Genomic DNA, 19,176 nt, shown 5'->3' on the forward strand with positions numbered 1-19,176 from the left:
TCTAGCTTATAAAAGCAAAAGCTGATTATGAATGTCTAGCTTATAAAAGCAAAAGCAGGACGACAACTTATGTTTGGACTTTCTGAAAATCAAGAAGTCAAGTAAATGGGTTCTGGCAGGAATACCTTTACTCCTGGCAGTTTTGTACTAAGCTTTCAATAAAACGTGCTGTTTTCTCAATCTGCCTCACAGTAAAAGCAAAAGGAGATAAATGTTTTTCACAGTCAGCTGGAGCAGGAGATTTGCCTCACAAAAACACAATCCTTAATGTAACACTTGTGTGTTCTATGTTGTTATTTCCTCGTCTGTCAATGTTGTGTTCATGTGTTTCTCCACATAATGATTATTGATCCTCCAAGCACCACTATACCTGCTATGGGAAAGTAAATGGTCTCAGCAGACGTCCCTCCAAGGCAGTGGCTGGGCATACCCTACAGGGAAACATCAGCATCGAGGTGTAGTTTGAATCACAAAATACTCCTCTTTAGATCAGTCTTTATTCTCTCTACATAAAATGAAATGTTTATCTTACAAGAATTTTAACATACTTTAACATGCAATACAAATATGTTGCATTTAAACAAAGTTGTTTGAAAGCCTGGTTGTACAAATGAAAAAATATCTAAGTATGAACTGTAACTAAAAAAAATTAATCCTGAACTCTGATTTAGACCAGTTACAACTGCTGGGTAGATGCTTCAGGCAGCAGGTGCACTAACAAAAACTGCTGGTGAGAAGTTTTGTTGGCTTTTTTTACTGGGATGATTTTTTAATTTTTTTTTTAACACTCTTCTACTTTCATGTTTCAGTAAATAATTGCACTTTGGAATAAAATTTTTAAAAATCATTCTCCCACTGGCTGGAATATAATGGCATTCGATTAAAGTACCCTTTCCTTCCTTGCAAGAACAAGTTCTATAAACTACAGGTGGTTGAACAGGTCTAGAAAGCAAAGCTGGAAAAATGGATCTTTATGGTCGAGTTGGTAGACAAAGGTGTTTTGTTTCTTTGAAGACGGGGATGCCTTGAAGGTAGTTGTTAAACACCCTTTCAGCAAACTTGCACAATTATATAAATAAAAATATTGCTCAAATTGACCAAGCTCTCCATCATGTGGTTGTGTAGCTCTATTAAAAATTAACCACTCAAGGTTCAAGAGTGCCATTTCATTTAACATATAGGTCTGTGCATGTAGATTTCTCTACCAAAACATTTTCCTGAGAGATCTTTTGCATAAGACCATATCAATCAAAAAGTTCCCAATACAGAAATTAATATGCTATACACTACGATTCTATTTTATATAAAACATAGTAATAAACTTTTGAAGTGAAAATTGTTAACATATTAACCAGTTGCAGGCACAGCTTGAGTTCAGTGTTGTCAATTGTCCTCCACCAGTTGTTTTTGTAAACTAGAAGATGTGAGAAAACAGTGTTAGTGCTTTTTAGGAAACTCAGCTCCCCCATAAATTTCCATTGCTGAAGATGATAACTTCCAAAACAGCACTTCTATACACTTCAACCAACCAAGAGGGATTTCAAAATAGGCAAAAGTCTTTCCATTTTTGAAGTGTAAACAACTGTTGTCTGTGTACAGTATACCTCACTTTAAATATACCTCACTTTAAAGAAGGTGATTTCAGCCTAGAAGAAAATCTGAAATCCAAGAAACTTCTTTTGCATAGGTGCAGGATTTGTCCCAGGGCACAAGAAGTCAAATGTTATTTAAAGGGTTGTAACAGTTTAAAAAGGAATGAGCACAGGGCAGAACTCTCACCTTTCCAGGTACTCCTTGACATTGTTGTAGCCGTAGAACTTGGCCAGGTGGATGAGCATGCCGGTGGCACAGCGCCCGTCCCGCCGGCGGCAATAGCTGCAGTTGCACACCCCGCGACAAGGAGGACAGATCCAGGCCTGCAGGGGCGTGAGTGTGGGAGGGGGGTAAAAGCAAGTTATGAAAAATCCTGTATTTGCCTTCCTGTTGCTCCGAGAAATATGAGTACAGCTTCCCTACCATGCGATTGTTCAGAGGTTTTAAAAGCCTCTGTCAGCCAGCCAGCCAACCTTATTAACACTTCCCAAATTCTGCAGGATTAGAGGAATTATTAAGTGCTTGAATACTTCTTACTCTTGAAGCCTCAGGTTCTCTGATGTGCTCAGTACTGATTTTCAAATAGACTGAAGTCTTCCATAATGCCTAAGGATAATTCACTCTATGCCAGGCTGACTGTAGTCAACTCCCTAAAAGAGAGGGGTACCCACTGTGACAAGTTCCTTTGGCTCTACCTGCCTGCTGGTACAGCACAATTCCTGGGACTGAATTAACCAGCTGGTACATGAAGTCAGGCATCTCCAAGCTGCTCAGCAACGGCACATAAAAGCACAGGTGCTAACAGAGCAGCCACTGCCACACTGGGCCACCACATCAGAGTCATTAGTACTACACATCTGGTCTTGGCAAAAAAGTTTGAACACCGTTTTACCATGAGCATATTCTTATCATCACAGATCACTAACAAAACTGTATTCATTACACTTTCATTCCAGGCTCAAGAATGATACTTACTGGATCAAGCAGAGCGGACTTCACATCTTCACCATATCGATTTCGAAGACATGGTCCACAGAACTGCCCCCTTACTCCTCCACAGCCCTGGTTGCGACAAATTGTCTTTGTGTCAGTTGTCTTTTGTCGACATTGGTGGCAAGTACTACCCTAAAGGTGGAAAGGAAGAGAAAAACATATGTATGAAGGACACCTTAAATGCTCACTGATGAACTTCCCTAATAATAAGCAGAAACTTCAAACCAAAGTCAAATAAACAGTGAACAGCAAGTTCTGTCACTATGATAAATCATATAGCAACGCTAGGAATTTTACAGTGCCCAGTTTCACTTGCATTGGAAGTCTCAAATTACATTAGCCTCATGTCACAGCTCTGGTCCTTTCTTCTCTCTAGGAAAAACCTTAAACTACTGAGAAAATGATCTTGTAACTCATCTTTGCCAATACCATGAAGCATGAAATACATGGTAAGCTGATCTTTATGATAATCAGTAATAGCCATATCCAGTGAAAGCAAGGAAGGAGTTCCATTAAGAACTCTGGAAACTGCACAACATGTATAAAAATGTCATTTCTGGGGGTACAAAGAACAGCAGGGATCACTATTATTTAATGGTACAACACAACATTTTTATTAGTGAAAGAGATAAAAAGGATGCCAACTCTTACCAGGGGCAAGTAATAGCTATAGCAAGCTTAACTTAATAGCTCTGTGGCACAAAACCACTTCTTCTCAGAGGCAAACAGCCAGTGGGGAATATGAACCACCACAGCCAAGCCCACAGAAGTCTGGCAAAGCTTTCAAAGCTGTACTGTGTGCCATAATAATGATGAGCTGTACTCCCCAGAGCCTCAGGAAAGGACACCTTTTAGCAAACACCAGTCAAACAGTGAGAGACTTTTCATTTCAAGCACACAGACACACTGAAGAATATGGCAACCACTTACTAGAACTTTATCATAGATTTTGTCTCTAACAGTGATTGCAATGTTGTCCAAGTCCTCCTCAGTTATATCTTCCACTGGACGATGAGATGAATACTTTGATGATCTCCGTCTTTTGCGTACTCCACAATCCCCCTGCTAAACAAACTCATCTCAGTATGTATTGTTTGTGTGATGTCATGAAGTCTCTGTCACCACACCTGGTGACAAATTCCTTCATTTACAATGTGTATGCAGTCCAGAGCTGGCAGACTACAGGCTCAGGCAACCACTGGAAGAACAGGGTTTCCAAATCACTGCCTCTTTCTCTCCCTCTCCTCCATAATCTTTTCTCTACTACACTTTTTATTCATTTTATTTAATTCCTTTCCATCATTACTACTTCTATTTGCACAAATCCCTGACATGTTTTACTGCTGTTCTTTGCATTCCCTGCACTCCTCCACTGTAACTCTTAATACTCCATTTCTTCCCTCTCAAAATAAGCTACTGTGATCATCTGCCTTCCCATGCTTTCCTCCTTCAATCTCCTTATATGTTCTCTAGTTTCTTTCTCCAATAACAATCTCTAATGTGCTGCAAAAAAAACCTCTACTGAACTTTTAGGTTAGTCCTGCCATACCCAGCCCTTTCTTATTATCCTGTTATGTGGAAGAGAGTACTCCACTCACAATTAAGTGATTTTTTTTCCTTCTAAATACCATTCTCTTTGACCCCTATTCATGAATAAATCTCATCTGATTCTTAGCCTTCCCCATACCTGTCTCTGAAGACCTCATTTGTCCTTCACTCTAGATCAGTTCTGTTCCATCCAACACAGTACTTTACCAGCCTAGGTTCTCATTTAGTGTTACTCCTCTTCTAATAGCCAAGTTCCCTCTATAATGTTTCAACTATGCCCAGCACTTGTTCCTACAAGCAGCACTGGGATCCAGCCTGTAAGGATTCAAACTTAAAAGAGTCTTCCTCATAAGGGCTATGAAGAAAATACAGGCAAGACAAATTACCACCATAAGCTAGAGGAGGGAAAAAACAGATTTTTAAAAATAGGAGGAATAAAACCTGCAACTTTTCAATGGCTAGCCTGTACATTACCAGTTTGCTGGTGCAGATTCCTTTAATTCATTCTCAGTTCAGCCATGTAACTCACATCTTCCCTCTGCTATTTCCTGAGGATTTCTGCCTTTTTTTCTGAGTCTGGTAACAGAGAAGATCTGCTTTGCCACCTCCATCACCCCACTGCCTTGCCACTCCAAGGCCTTCTACATTACAGGCTCTAATAATTTCCAGATGAAGAATAAGTAACAGACCACAAGTAAAATGCCTTTATATGCTTGAATAACACTGGTCACAAATAAAGCCCACTTAACAGGTGAAAGATGAGACAGAAGGGCCTGGGAATAACTTCTCTGCAGCTAATCTCAACCAAAGATTTTCAATAACTTTGTGTAGGATGTGATGTCTGGTCTAAGTGCTGGCCAACCATTTAAATGTTTCCTAGTTCCTGACTACTGGGGATATCAAAATCTGGCAAATACCACACTGAGTCTCTTCAAGAGGTTTTGTTGCCTATAGCTACGGATGTGTTCTGCAAATTTGACAGCCGACACAGTAAATTTTTCCAAGGCAAATTTTTCCGGTGGACGAGCATTTCTGGTTGGGTTCATTCGACGTGTTATCTGGCCTTCAGAAAAAGTCCTCCTTGGGGTTTTCCTCTGTTTCTAGAAAAAGAAGGAAATTACAGTATCTGTCTTGTCAGTTATGCCTGTAGTGTCAAACACTAGGAACAATCTGAAAATGTCTGTACCACACTTGTACTATCATGAACTGATCTGCCGTTCTCGCACTCATTATTTCTTAAGCCAAACCCCACCAATTACACTCCCTACAAACGATACCTTTTTGCTACTTTTAAAACACCACACCATCACGCCAAATTCCATTCCAATCAACATCACAAAACTACACCAAAATTTAACACACGGCATATTAAGGTGGAAGTTAGTTCTCACTGTTCTTTGGAAGCTAAATATTCAGATTTTCCCACAATCTGACTACACAATTGAGGAACATTGAGGAATATGCAACTTGAGGATCAGTCTGAATTCTAGTTAATTTTCTTTCAAACTTTTGAAACTGAAAGGGCATTAAGCAGCTGCTTCATTTAGTTCGAGATTCCTAATTTGGAGATTCTTGGGAGGCGCAAGATATCCTCTTCCTACTCGCACACCTGCCAGTTACTGTGTGATTGAATTCATGCAACAGAAGTCCTGCATGGACATCTACCAAAGACACAGCCCTTCAATGTTTCCTCAAATCTTTTCAGTTTATAAGATAAATGGGAAAATGCTACTCTACAGAGAAAGAAGGGTTGATGCTCCTCTGCTTAAAGCTGAGAAAAGTCAGTTGAAATAACTACTGTATCATTCCAGTTTGTGTTAAATGGTTCAACTTCATGGTACTTCCCAACCAATAGCAAATCTATACAAATGAAGTGACTAAACCCAAAGAAAACCAGAATGAACTTGCTGAAAGTTTCTGATGAAACACGTTAATCCTAAGTCTAACAAAAATTATTGTCACCACCAACCAGTACCGGGAACTTACTGAAGGAGTCGAGGCAGGTGTTTTCACTGGGAACAGGTCCGGTATGGAATTCAGTTCTGCCAGCAGCTGGGCAAGCTGGAATCAAGTGATGTCACATTGAAAACTCACTGCAACTTGCAAAAAAAGCCACACCACCTACCATCCACTCTCCACATCCACTTCAAATTATAGCTAAGCATGTGCATGAAACCTTTCTGGAAGCACCTAAATAAAGTGGGGCTCATAAAAGGGGTCCTGAATGAGCAAGAATTCTGCCAACTTCATAGCTCCCACTAATTTTTACTGGGAATTAAAACTAGCCAGATTTACATAGTATCTTGTCAAAACAGCACCAAAGGAGTGCATTACAACACAGTAATGGTTGATAATGAGAAATTCAGTTCATATGATAGGAGGGAGAAAAGAAAGACAGAAAAGGGTGCCAGAAGACAGTAAGGTGTTCTCAGTGAGCTTTTATTGACTGTAGATACATCTGTGCTCTTTGCCAGAGACCTCAGTGTCCCCTTAAGCAGGGTAGACACTGGGTACACGCTCATCACAAAGCCACAGAGCAACTAAGCCCCACTGGCAGTTCCCCCCATGTATGTTCTGATGCATGTACAGCATCAGAAGCACTTCAGCAGGATGATGATTTCTTGCACTGTGTATGAGTTGTCTCGGAGGAACATTTCCACAGAAGCAGTGGCTGATAGGTACAAAAAAAACACTGACCTGTTCTGGAATTCCAGAATGAGGCTAACTTCTGAAAAGCCAGTGGAAGTGGGGATGAGCCAAGCTGCTAGCTCTGAGATTGCCACAGCCATCAAGAGATTAAAAGCTGAATACAGTATTTCTCAGTAAATACTTCAGTGTAGCATTTATTAAGTGCTATTTAATGCCATTACAGTACTGCTCCTAGGATGCCAGTGAATTTCACAGTGGTTGAACTGCAAGGAAGAGTGGAAGGTGAGAAGGACCAAGGAGCAGCAAGACCAACACAACAGCAGTGGGGACACATGACAGATTAGAAATGCAGGTACAATGCTGAAGCAAGTTTTTACACAGGAGCGAGCTGCAGGCCCACACCAAAAGGTATTGTTTGAGCCCCAGGAGTGCTTGGAAGCTGCAACTCTTCCTGAAACACAGTAAAAGTGAAGGAGCTACTAAAGACTGAACATCAGGTCAGATTATATAGCAGCATGATAATTAAAGAGAGCTGATGGCATGTTGGATAATAGAGGAAAAAAACATTAGGAAATATCAGTCGCTCTCTTCCGCACCTACACACAGGTTCAGCAGTTATACAGTAAAACATTACTGTAAAAATCACATCCCACACAACTGAAAAATTACATTTATCATCCTCAGCAGTTTTTAGCTGGCTTTCCAATCAGTAACTGCAGCAGATTTATCATACACAAACAAAAAGTAGAAATACTATTGTTCATATGACACCATATAAATCACCTGAAAGGACCAGCGGGTTTTCTGACATGTTCTGAATATAAGGCTGCAAAACGTGGTCATTTGTAACTTCATTCACATCCACATTAAAAATGCTTAGTCCTATTCTGGTTTTAAATTTGACTTGAGGTTATTTTAGGGGTAAATGTCTGAGTTCTGAGGGTCCTCTAGGGTTTTCCCAGGTAGAAAAATTCACCATAAGATTTTCCCAAAGTTCCAGCACGAGCTAAAGGTAAGTATGCTAAAGGTAAGTACTTGTATGTAAATGTCAGAGAACAAAACACTGCTCTTAAGTCTTACCATGGCTTTATTTTCTTTTATATTTATGGCTCTCTTAAGCAGTGCACTGGAACTTTCCTCCTGTGTTTCTTTAATGTCTTCTTCAGACTCTGAAGCAGAGCCCTCTACTTTGTCTGACCGCTTGAGGCTTATTTCTTTTGAAAGAGGTGTGAGAGATTCACTGTCCTTTAGAGGTAAGTCAGACAAAGCCTGTTCAGGCACTTTTTTCTCAGATGACTTTCTGGTGGGAAACTGTAAAGCAACACGAAGGCCAAAGCTTCTTCTCTTGGGGGAAAACTTCTTCTTCTCCTCTTCCTCCTCTTCCTTCTCATTACCCAATAAATTATCGCGTTCTTCATCACTCAAGTCTGACTCCACCATCTAGAGGCAGGAAAAATCCCGTGTTACATTATTGGCTCTGACACAAGAGAGGTCATTTTTAAATCACTAGTTCTAGACAGCAGTCTTTCTACCCAAAGGCACCATCATACATTCACCTAAATTAACAAATTTTCAGAAGTTCACAGTATGCAACTTCTGCCTGTGCAGAGATCAAGAAAACATCTACATACTAGTATTGCCTGGGATAGAGACATGGCTGTCTCCAGAGGAACAATCTTGCCCAGTACAATCTACAAGCAGTGGAAGCATTTCTAATATGTGATGCTATATTAAATAAAGCATTTTTTCTCTTTTAAGACAACATGTTTTAATTCAGCATGAAGAAAGAACATCACAGTGTATCAGAAAGACTCCTACTAGAACATGAGGTTTACACAGAAGAGACAGAAAAAAAAGAAATCAACATATACATTCACATGTAGGTGTGACTGCCTTTACCAGAACTTCTTTCTTGTTCACATGCACCTCGTTTGAAGCGAAGCCCTCAAACACTTCCGTTTCAGAGTCGGTGTCCTCAGTGAAAATCCTCCGCAGCTCTTCAGTGAGGTATCTGGACTGAAACCGGAGCCCCTGCAAAAATACCACTCCGTAGCTGTGAGAGAGTCAGATAGAGAGTATTCACACAGCCACAATAAACAGGTTTTGAGGGTCAAGACAGTGCCAACTAGCTAGCATACTGTGAAAGCATTTTGCAGGCAAAGCCTGTCAAAAGAAACAAACAACAAGAAGACAACATTCAGAGTTTCAACACTGAGTTATTTTAACTTAGCAAGACTCTCTTTCTTCATTTTGAGGACAGGGCTTTAACTGAGCTACTTGTTGTGGGGTAAACTTTCTTCTTCACATCTTCCTCCCCTTCTTCATTACTACTCAATAAAAAGAAAATATCAGTTTTCTTGCATGTAAATTACATGTTGTTTTATATATTTTCTTCTGGATGTAAAAAAACAGGCCTTGAACAGAAGAAAATACAAATGAGAAATGGGGTCTGCTCCTCATGCTGTTACACTATCACTGAACTGACCAATATCAACACAAATCCACAGAGCTTTGACTAGCCTAAGTAACATCCCTCCACCTTTCAACTTCTCAACTCTGCTTTTTTGGTGCAGTTTATCATTCACATGTGTTCTCCTCAATTTCAGCCTATAGACCAGGAAGCAAAAAGATGTCATTAAAACACTCTTCATGATATGTACATTACATCCCAATTAAACACAAGGCTTTTACCAAATAGAAATATATTTCCATACTTCCAATAAGAACTAATAAAAACCATCTAGTGAACTTGCTCCTGTTAATCTCTTGAAAGACTGTTCCTGGTAGGAATATAACCCATGCTCACATCACACCTGCTGCTTCAAAGTCAGCAACATGTAAGTTTGTTTCCCCAACTTTCCTCTGTTATTTCCTCCTCCCACACAAGAAACAAAAATGACCTTTAATACAACGCATTTGCAAAATATCTTTATTCTTCCTTTCAATTCCTTTCCTTCCATGACTTTAATTACACACTTCTTTATTTTAAGATAATATCTGGTGAAAAAAAGATACAATAGATGAGTGGAAAAACTTAGAGGGGAATGGGAGGGGGGAGCCACCGCATATGCTGTTTCTTTATACTTAAATATCTACAAATTATTATGGGTAATTGTAATGAGTTTTCTCTGAGGAAAATTACTTTATTCTTTTGTTGATAGCTGCAGTGCAGCTGCTTGAGAAAGGAACAAACACAATAGGGAAGTTACTTTAAAGTTAAATTGCACTTCTTGGAGGAAACTAAAGTTTTTATGTATTCTGTGTTTTCATGAAATTCCACAATTAAGGTTGAGGGGGGGAACTATGCTATTTGTTAGCTAAAGTAACTAAAAATAACACACCCAGAGCTATGCTGTTCATCTATGAAGAACAATCTACACCAGGTAAAACACACATCAGGGATACCTGTTGGAGAAATTGTGGGAACTTGGCAGAAGCACAGAAGTGATGGGAGCAGGACTGCAGAAAGCCCTGAGGAAAAGCAGGCACAGAGATCACTACCTGTTAACTCATTTGCACCTCAGCATCCAAGGGAACACCTGATGCACTAACAGCCCATTTGCCACCCCAGCAGGGCAGCTACCTTGTCTTCTTTCTCAAGAACTGCTTAATTTTTCTGATCTTCCCATCATTTTGCCTTTCACACCAAAACCTTTTTATTTCCTGCACAACAAGGACCAATGGGCTTTTGCAGCAATAGTGGTGTTTGGCATCATGAATGCCAGATGATGGTCATCCTGATGCAGGGCCCTGGTGTGCAAGGACTGCAGATTATGCTGCAGTTGGATAGAACTCAGGGTATTTTTATTGTACAATTTCGTGCTAAGGGAATTAAATTCAATACCAATTGAGATTTAAAATAATTCTCATCCCAAGGGAAACACAGGAAAGGTAAGGAAGGTTGCAGTGGCAGCTGTAAATCTGGAACAAGTCTCACTGGGATTCTCAGCAATGCATGTTAAACTAACAGTACCTAGCTCTTCCACAGCATTTTTCATCAGAGGATTTTAAAACGCTTTGCAGAAGAGATCATTATCATAAACTCTATTTCACAAGTTGGGAAATCAAGGGAGAGAAAAGTACAGTCAGGTGTCTGCAGAAGCTCCCACACAAGGCTTCCCCTCCACCACCACCTCTCCCCACTGACCCTTGTGATTCACCCCACAAAGACACAAATACAAGAGCAAGCTACCTCCTGGTTTTCTGAAGTTACCAGTACTGCTGTCTAGCAACAAGATTACAAACCAATTTAGAGTCCAGTACTTCATTACATTTTAGACACAATCCTTCTCCATAGCACAGACTGTGGCCCTACCCCCAAAAGGTTTCTGTGCTCTGCTGGGGTCACTTGCCTGTAAAGGCTCAGAAGCAGTACATAATTGTACAAGCCTTATTCTGTCTCTTGGCTAACACTAATCATCTTTCTTGTCATCAGCACCTCGTAACCAGGTGCTGACCTGATGGACTAGGAAAACAGAAGAAAAAAAAAATCAATTTTCTAACTAATGAAACACAGGGACCTTTGCAAGAGCACAAAGGACGAAGGCATCTTATAACACATTAGCTCATGTCTATCAAGCATGTAATTATAAGTTTCTAACACACTAAAAACTAAATTTTTTGCTACCCAAGACATCACACCAGCTCTATTATTTTCTTATTAATTCAGCTGGTATCTCCAGCTACCAAATCAGAGAAGAAAAAATATCAAATCATTGTGCTTCACCATCAAGAGAGCAAAGAACCAGCAAATCGCACTATTGCAGCAGGAGCTGATGGTTTCTCTGCGTCACCACTATTAAAACATGATTTTAGTGCAGAGACAGCATGGAGAAACTTCTAGAATAAATACCTTAAAGTCTTCATACTTTGAAATGCCTGTCTAATATTATGTATCCAGGACGGTAATTCTCTTTTCCTGTTTGCTACTTACCTATTTCCCTTAAACTCATTTTCTTTTTTATATTATGTAGCAGTTTTCAAAAGCAACCATTAAACCCTAAAAATGATACCAAGATTGTTTACATTTATTTTTAACGTGGGGACTGCAAATTATGGGTTATGGTGCAAGTTACAATTCACACAGTTTTGACATGGACTCAGAGTACAACTGCATCCCAAGAGCATAACTGGACTACGGCAATCTGTTCCTACCTCTTTTCCAGACTCCAGGGAATCAAAATTAGCATAGCGGTTCTCTGACAAGAAGCTCTGTTTGGAAGCATCATCTTGGAACCCTGGAAAATCTTCAGTGTCACTGGGGGCATTGAAAATGTTGGCCACATCCTTGGGTATCTGTTTCTGATTCAAAACAAGACAGAAAATATGAGTCACACACACCAACTTAACAGGAAAACTCAAATTGGCAAAAGTACAATTTATTTTTATATTCCTAAGCAAGCACAAATCTGTACCACAAAATATGTTATGTGTAAATTGTACCTTATTCAGCTAAACTCCAGGAAAATTCTGTATAGACTGCTTTAATCCCTGAATACAGACTCGGGATCTGGGATTAGGGAGGGGATGGGACACACAGGGTGCTCAACTCCACAAGGAAAGTACTTCAGAGACATAAAAATACATGTGTGCCTCATGCTTGCAAGCAGGAGCTATGGCCACCTTTACCCATGGGGAAACCCACCACCCCTCCTGCTCTTTCAGAGCAATGATGGCTCAGAGCTAAGGAACACAACTTCAAACACAACACAGTGCTAAAGTACAAAGAAACCTTACTGTTAGACCCCACAGTACCTTCATGGATTTTAGCAGACACTTAGCTAACTCCAAAAATAAAACTAATGCAACTCATTCTCCTTGGCCAGTACTGTCACAGACCTTCTCCTGTGACACTTGGTAAGAAAGTCAAAATGTGTTAACCAAGAACACTTCCCTTTTGCTAGAAGCCTTTCATGTGGCCCACCAGGAGAGGAGGAAGCATAGCCAAGGGCTGGCAGCAGCCTTCCCGAGGTGACCAAGGTCACAGCTTCAGAGTTCAAGAAATTCAGTCCCAGCCTAGGAGACTCTTAACACCACATCCAAACATTCCACTGGGCCATATACTTCACACCAAATACTTAAGATAAGCCTCTGCATGTACCAGGATAGTAAGGAAGCCTTCAGAAAGTTCCCACATGGGCTGCTTTAGGATCTGGTGTATGTATGGATGAACAGATCAAGCTGTAAAAGCCAAGGAAGAAGGCCTTTTGCCAGGCTTCAGAGCACATTTTTACACATCCCAGTATCACCTGCAAAACCATTCTGCTAGTCACGCAAATGCTCAGGGAGAAAAGCGTCTGCATTCCTCACCACCATCCGGATACTCATCTCTTACATTCCCTGGACCACATATACATCTCATACACACCACTCTAACTTGAAACAAGCCTCTGCTGTCTGCTAAAGCCACACAGAGACTTCCCACTCCTCTCATTAACTCTCAGGAACATGAGATCAATGACTGCCTGGTCAGAGACCAAGTCCTCATCTGAAAGTGCTGTTATCCATCCCTGAATATTCAACAGCACACCTCAGAGATGAAGTTCAGAACCAAGAGTAGACTGCTGTGTTCCACTGTCACAGAAAACCAAGGTTGCTCACACATGGCCCCATATAATGATTTTTTCATTTTTTTATGTTTAATTGTGCCAAGGCAAATGACCCAAAGGAGGCTCATTCTCCAAAAGTAATGTTGCTGAAAAAGTTCGACTTCCATTAAAAGAGCAAGCAGTACCTCCACTGAAGCATCACTCTCTGAAATAACGCTACAGTAAAGGGTGAACATGAGCCTAATTTTATTTTTGTTCTGCTTTTATAAAGCTGATGTAGGCTCATGAAAAACCAACTTACTGTTGCTCGAGCAGAATTCATCTCTGAAAAACTGACCCTTCCCAGGTCTATAATGGCATGACCCAATGTATGGCTGCTAAAGCCATGCTGTCCACATCCAAACCCCTTTGGATATTCCCTCACCCCTACCTCCTACAGTGAACATCCAGAATCCACTTCCGTTGCTGTGACAGAATTCACTCAGAACAGAACAGTGTTAAAAACGAAGCATTATGCATTTTAATGGAAAAACATACAAGGAGCTGAGAGCATCACTGCTATGAATAAATTGCTTCCAGGAGCCACTGCATTAGTTTTTGTGCTAATGTACAGCTGTTAGCCACTGCTGTGATTACTGTATGCCTGATTTCTTCTTCTTCATCTATTGTTTCTGCATCTGCACCAGAGGAGTCATTAGGGGGCTGTAATTACTGATTATGAACAATAACAAAAAAATCCTTTCCCAGTAGAAAACTTTATTTTTTTTGCATTCCCAACTTCTAAGGTACTGGTACTGATTTACGTACCTTACTGCAGAGCTTCAAGGATTTTTAGTTTGTGACTTGCTCCCCATAGCCTGACAACGAAGAATCTCAATTTGGTCACAGATGAGTCCCCATTTTACCAGAAGGGCTTACATTAATAACAGACAACACCTGACACACACAAGGTGGACATACTCCAGAAGTTTAGAAAGGGAAATCTCACGAGGAATCTTCCTTAACAAGACTATTTCTACACCTGAAATCCTGTATTTCTACACCTGAAATCGTAAGCCAAGTTTATTTCCAGAAAAAGTCCACTGACATCAAAGGCAAGCTTGCAGCAAGCATCTCTGTCATGATGGGTTCATTCACTGTCATTTACTGTGTAGTCCTGGAAGCCACAGACATTTCCGTCTTCATCTTTCAATTAAAATACACTGTGAAACTGATTTACAATCAGCATCAGAGCCTAGGATTTCACCTCTTGTCAACAAATTAATATACACCAAGGAAAAAAAACCCATATTTGTCTAAACAGAAATGTCAAAATGCTAATCTACTCAAAATACCTGTAAGACACAGGCACTCCAGGAGAGGATCTTTTTGCCACTAAACCCCTAAAAAAGTCATAAAGGCAGAGATGTGATGAACATTCCAAGCTTGCTCAGGGAAAATATTTCAACATATTCTGCAGCTGAAATGATGCAGATGTGAGAAACAATGTCTTTTAAAAATACCTGTTAAAAAGGCTAAATACCAGAAGTCTAGTAAAAGCTGAAAATAATTCACAGCTGCTGAAAAAGTAAGTCTTATTTCTGGTAAGAAATCTTATGTCTATTGAACTCATTTATTTTTGCTCATAAAACACACTTAGTTGTTTAAAACCCCTACAAGGTACTTTTCAAAAGCATCAGCAAACCTTCCCCGCTACAGATGGCACACAATCCAACAACTGCCAGAGTAACAAACCCTATGTTTCTGCAGAAGTAGTCCAAAGCTCAAGACATCCACGTCTCTCAGGATTTCCTTCCCTAAATTAGACAAAATACCACCAATACACCCAGGGGCATACTCAGATGTGTTGGGCTGCATGGAGATCCCATTCCCACAGAACCAGGGACAGGCAGCTCGCATGTGCCTGTGGAGGCTGGCAGGTCTGTCACCAAGGGCTGAGGGTGACAGAGGCTGGTAGGGTTGTCAGAACTATTTCAGTCACAGGAGCTATTGGAAAAGTAAGGGACCCAAGGTCCCCAGCAGTCACAAGAACATTTTTCCAGCAGTATCCCCATGAATTCCACCTTGTTAGGCAAGGAAAAAAGGAAAAGCCTGATGCTATCCACATAAACAGGAAGTTTTCATGTTTCAATTGAAAAAGCAACTTTTCTGACACCAAAGCCATAAACTATGCAAGTTGCCCTGTAGGCTGTGAGGAGAGAACATTTGCTCCTCTCTCATGCAGGGTGTGCCTGCATGCACACCCATGGATTTGGTGGGAAGCATGTTATTTCTACACCACTGACTATCATGTTTCATTTTTTAAGAGTTATTTGCACACATCACTTTCCCTGCCAGTTGTCACACTAGCGCATTCTTCTCCAACAGTGATGTATCAGGAGAACCTACAGCATGAGAAAGCAGGGCTAGATAAAATTCTCTATTTTTGCTCCTACCATGGAAAAAAAAAAATCAGTTGGGCTGTGTTCCCTTAATTCAATTTAGCACAATATATGGACATTCCTACTCAAAGCAGAGGACAGACAATTTCAGTCACATTCAAACTCAATAACTGAAGTTTAACGTCAAGCAGATACTCACACAAACCAAACCTGTGCAAAGTCACACCTTCACCACAGGCTGGAAAGCCTCTTGACTTGTCCCAGGTTCAGTCCAAAAGCAAGCCTAAGGCACACCACCCAAGGGTTACAGGCACTGCATTTGGCTTGTACTTCAAAGGAACAACTGAACAGGGAAACACTCCAAGGTTGACAATTGCGGGCAGCACTACAAGAATAGAGGGGCCCAGCCAGAACATCAATAGGTGCCAAACCAATAAACTGAAACTATTTAGAAGTCAAGATCCTGGTTTTTCCACTGGAGTCATAAAGGCAAACAGCACTCTAAAAACTTAATTTTAAGCATCATACAAATGTGTGAAGAAATGGAAGGCATAGAGATGCAAAGTCCCATTTTGCAGTGCAAAAGAATCACACAGACTGGATGCATGGTCAACAAGATTGTCAACCACACAAGCCTGAGACTCATGGGCATCAACAAAATCTAAGAAGGCAAGGAAGATCCCAGATAACCTACAGAATTTCTCAACAGCATTAAAGCACAAGAACATGAAATGCCCTGGACAGTGAAATGTATTCCTGGCTTAAGTGGCAGGAGGTTGAAAGGCAAGTGAATGTTCTGAAAAAAGAAGGAGCAACTGATAGAATGAGCAGTCAACAACCAGTTTTACGATCTTGGCAAGAATAATTTGATTCTGCTGAAGGTGAAGATGGATTATGCCTGAGCCTTTAATCTATCACAGCAACAACTCCTGGGACTTTCAGGGTACTCTCTCAAAAAGTTCTGGCAATTTTCACACCAGTAAACCTACTGCTAAACCCAAGTAACTCCATGAAATTTTGGTAAATTCTGCTATTTTCACAACAGCAGGATATGGTTTCTATATTGCCTTATTTAGACTGATAATAAGCTAATGCCCAAAAAGCTACTTTATCCTAAAATAAGGAATGCTCAAGTATAATAATCACATGGCAAATCTTTTAAAATGTCACCTTCCATAGGCAACACCTTCCTGCTCTTCAAAAATGCTGGTAATACTGTGAATATCACAGTATCATGCCAGCATATGAACACAATCCAAACACTGTCAACTGCTACTATTTCTTCCTTTGTACCATCTAATCTCTTACCAATCCAAACAGTTGTAACAGCTATTTCTGAATTACTTCTGCATAATTCAAGAGCATCCTTTTAATCTGTGGTGATGCCTAACTACTGTCCAAGCCCCAGTGTTCCAAGGAAAACACTTTTGTACAATACCAAGGCATGCGATGCATCCTTGCTTTATGCCTGGACTGCCTGAGTCTAGGACTAGAGTTCAGGCCTTCTGGGTGCAAGCAGTTTGTCACAGCCCACACCCCTTTAACAAGCTCTGTGTACTGAAACTGCTGTGCCAGGACCTTGTAAATCAGACCCTGGGACAGGAAATGGAACTGCAGGTCTTGCGATTCAAAACAATTTTGTACTGCTGACTTCTTTGGCAATTGTTTTCAAATGGGGGCACGTACTCACAAGCCAATCTGACAGTCAGCAGACAATCTGTGACTTCGGAGGCAAAGAAACCTTCGCCACCACATCCTTCAGGCCCAGCCAGGACTGAACTCACTGCTCACGAGTGTATCACAGACAAGGCAGAGCCAGCAGAAGGCTGTGCTCAGATAAAAACCAACTCCCATGAGAAACAGAAAAGCACCAAGAACAGACCATGTCCTTCTTCCCTTTGCTGAGCCTTAAAAGAAACATGATGTGCAGCCTTTCAGCTGTGCACCAGAAAGGGAACTGGCAGATGGCAAGAGTCTTGTGTTACAGCACCAGAAGTGAAAAGCAAGTACCATTTGTGTCTATTGTCAAACAGGGTTCTCCCAAACTGTTTTATAGCGCCCTTATCTTCACACTGCCAATCGAGGGCCTGAGGTCATACAGAGGTGGAAGGTTTACAAAGTCTCTGAGTGGACAGAGGTTCTAATAAATATTCCAGTCTCTATTACACTGCAGTTCCACAGAAACCCATGTAAAGCTCTAACTTTCCATTGGCAAGAGCTGAATGAGATGCTGAATTTCTCCTCACTCCTTCCCACCACCTGGAAAACTCACCATGACTTAAAGAGAGACAATTTAGTCTACATATAAGGAGGATGCTAAAACACTAGAACAGGTTGTCTAGAGAGCTGGTGGATGCTCCATTCCTGGAAACATTCTAGGTCAGGTCGGATGGGGCTTGAGCAACCTGATTTAGTTTAAGACGGCACTGCTCATTCAGGGAAGCTGACTAGACGAGGTCCCTTCCAATCCAAAGTATTCTATGATTCTATAGCCATACCACCTCCTAAGATCTGAAGCACATAATCAGCCTGATGCATCCAAGCATGCGCCACCAGGCTTGGACCAGACCACAGCCGATGGAAGCATGCCTCTCTGACGACTCAAGTATGTGTCTGAGTTGGCACCACGACGTTCCAACAATAAAATAAAAAAAAAAAAAAACCAAAGCCCAAAAGGCGGCCAGAATTAAAAATAAATAAATGAATTAGTTATTTCTAAAGTGGCACCCCTAGGCTCACAACTAATTAACAACGCTCCTTCCCATGAGCCTCTATTAGAGCCGCTACAAGTCCCAGCACCGCTGCAGTTGCCCCACGCCGCTGTTGAACGTCTCAGGGCCACCCCGAAGGCGGCTTCCACCCCGTTCCCGGCCTTTTACAACCGCGGAGCCGCCGCGCCACGTGGATGGCGCCCGGCGGGACTGCGGGCCGCCCGCTGCCCCGCACGGCGCGCTGCGGGCGGGGGCGGTGCGGACGCGCCGGGGAAGCCGCCCCGCCGCTGGTGGTCACCCGCCGGCGCTGGCGGGCAGCTCTCCCGTCCCCTCACGCCGCGGGCAGCGGACAAAGGCCGCCGCTGCTCCGGGCAGGCGGAAAGCTGCGGGCCGGCCCTACCCCCGCCACCCGGCCCCGCGCCCCCGCTCCGCCAGCCCGCGGGCCGCCTCACCTTGCCGCGAGTCCCCGCCGCCGCCGCCACCGCCCCCCGCCGCCGCCGCCGGCCGCGCCGCGCCATGGCCGCCCGCGCTGCCGCGGGAGGAGGAGGAGGAAGGAACAGGGAGGAGGGGCGCGGGGCGGTGGCGGGGTGGAGCCGCCCGGCAGCGGCGGGAAAGCTGGTGGGGGGACGGGGCACTCCGTGTGGCCTGCTTGGGGATGGGCCACTGCTGTCCGGATGCTGCTGCGGAGCCCCTGGGCACCCAGCATCGTCTGTTCTTTCCTGCACACTCCTCGCAGGGCGGCAGCTGTTCGTC

The 19,176-nt window shown here is 42.1% G+C and overlaps 1 protein-coding gene across 3 annotated transcripts; it reads right to left on the reverse strand.

Annotated features, from left to right (window-relative positions):
• Window positions 1-478: 478 nt before the first annotated feature.
• On the reverse strand, window positions 479-18,946 carry CDCA7L (cell division cycle associated 7 like). Of its 3 annotated transcripts, none has more exons than XM_069007096.1 (10): window positions 18,876-18,946; window positions 11,938-12,084; window positions 8,710-8,814; window positions 7,864-8,223; window positions 6,121-6,195; window positions 5,052-5,234; window positions 3,517-3,651; window positions 2,569-2,718; window positions 1,780-1,916; window positions 479-1,414 (listed from the first exon to the last, which is right to left on the reverse strand). In XM_069007096.1, the coding sequence occupies exons 1-10, from the start codon at window positions 18,939-18,941 to the stop codon at window positions 1,384-1,386; spliced, it is 1,389 nt and encodes a 462-aa protein (XP_068863197.1). In that variant the 5' UTR covers window positions 18,942-18,946; the 3' UTR covers window positions 479-1,383. The 3 variants fall into 3 exon arrangements, with proteins under 3 accessions (XP_068863197.1, XP_068863196.1, XP_068863195.1); XM_069007095.1 differs by having other exon boundaries at window positions 3,517-3,648; window positions 8,683-8,814; XM_069007094.1 differs by having other exon boundaries at window positions 8,683-8,814.
• Between the last annotated feature and the right edge of the window lie 230 nt (window positions 18,947-19,176).

The sequence above is a fragment of the Aphelocoma coerulescens genome, chromosome 2, assembly GCF_041296385.1.
Source record: "Aphelocoma coerulescens isolate FSJ_1873_10779 chromosome 2, UR_Acoe_1.0, whole genome shotgun sequence".
NCBI classification, from domain to species: domain Eukaryota; kingdom Metazoa; phylum Chordata; class Aves; order Passeriformes; family Corvidae; genus Aphelocoma; species Aphelocoma coerulescens.

Bases quoted from the DNA above. Each gene is read 5' to 3' on its own strand.
- CDCA7L (XM_069007094.1), bottom strand. From the start codon at position 18,941: ATGGCGCGGCGCGGCCGGCGGCGGCGGCGGGGGGCGGTGGCGGCGGCG. The intron at 5,235-6,120 runs GTAAGTTCCCGG...TTCTTTTTCTAG, and splicing joins CACCTGCCTCGACTCCTTCA to AAACAGAGGAAAACCCCAAG. The intron at 1,415-1,779 runs GTGAGAGTTCTG...CACATCTTCTAG, and splicing joins GTCAAGGAGTACCTGGAAAG to TTTACAAAAACAACTGGTGG.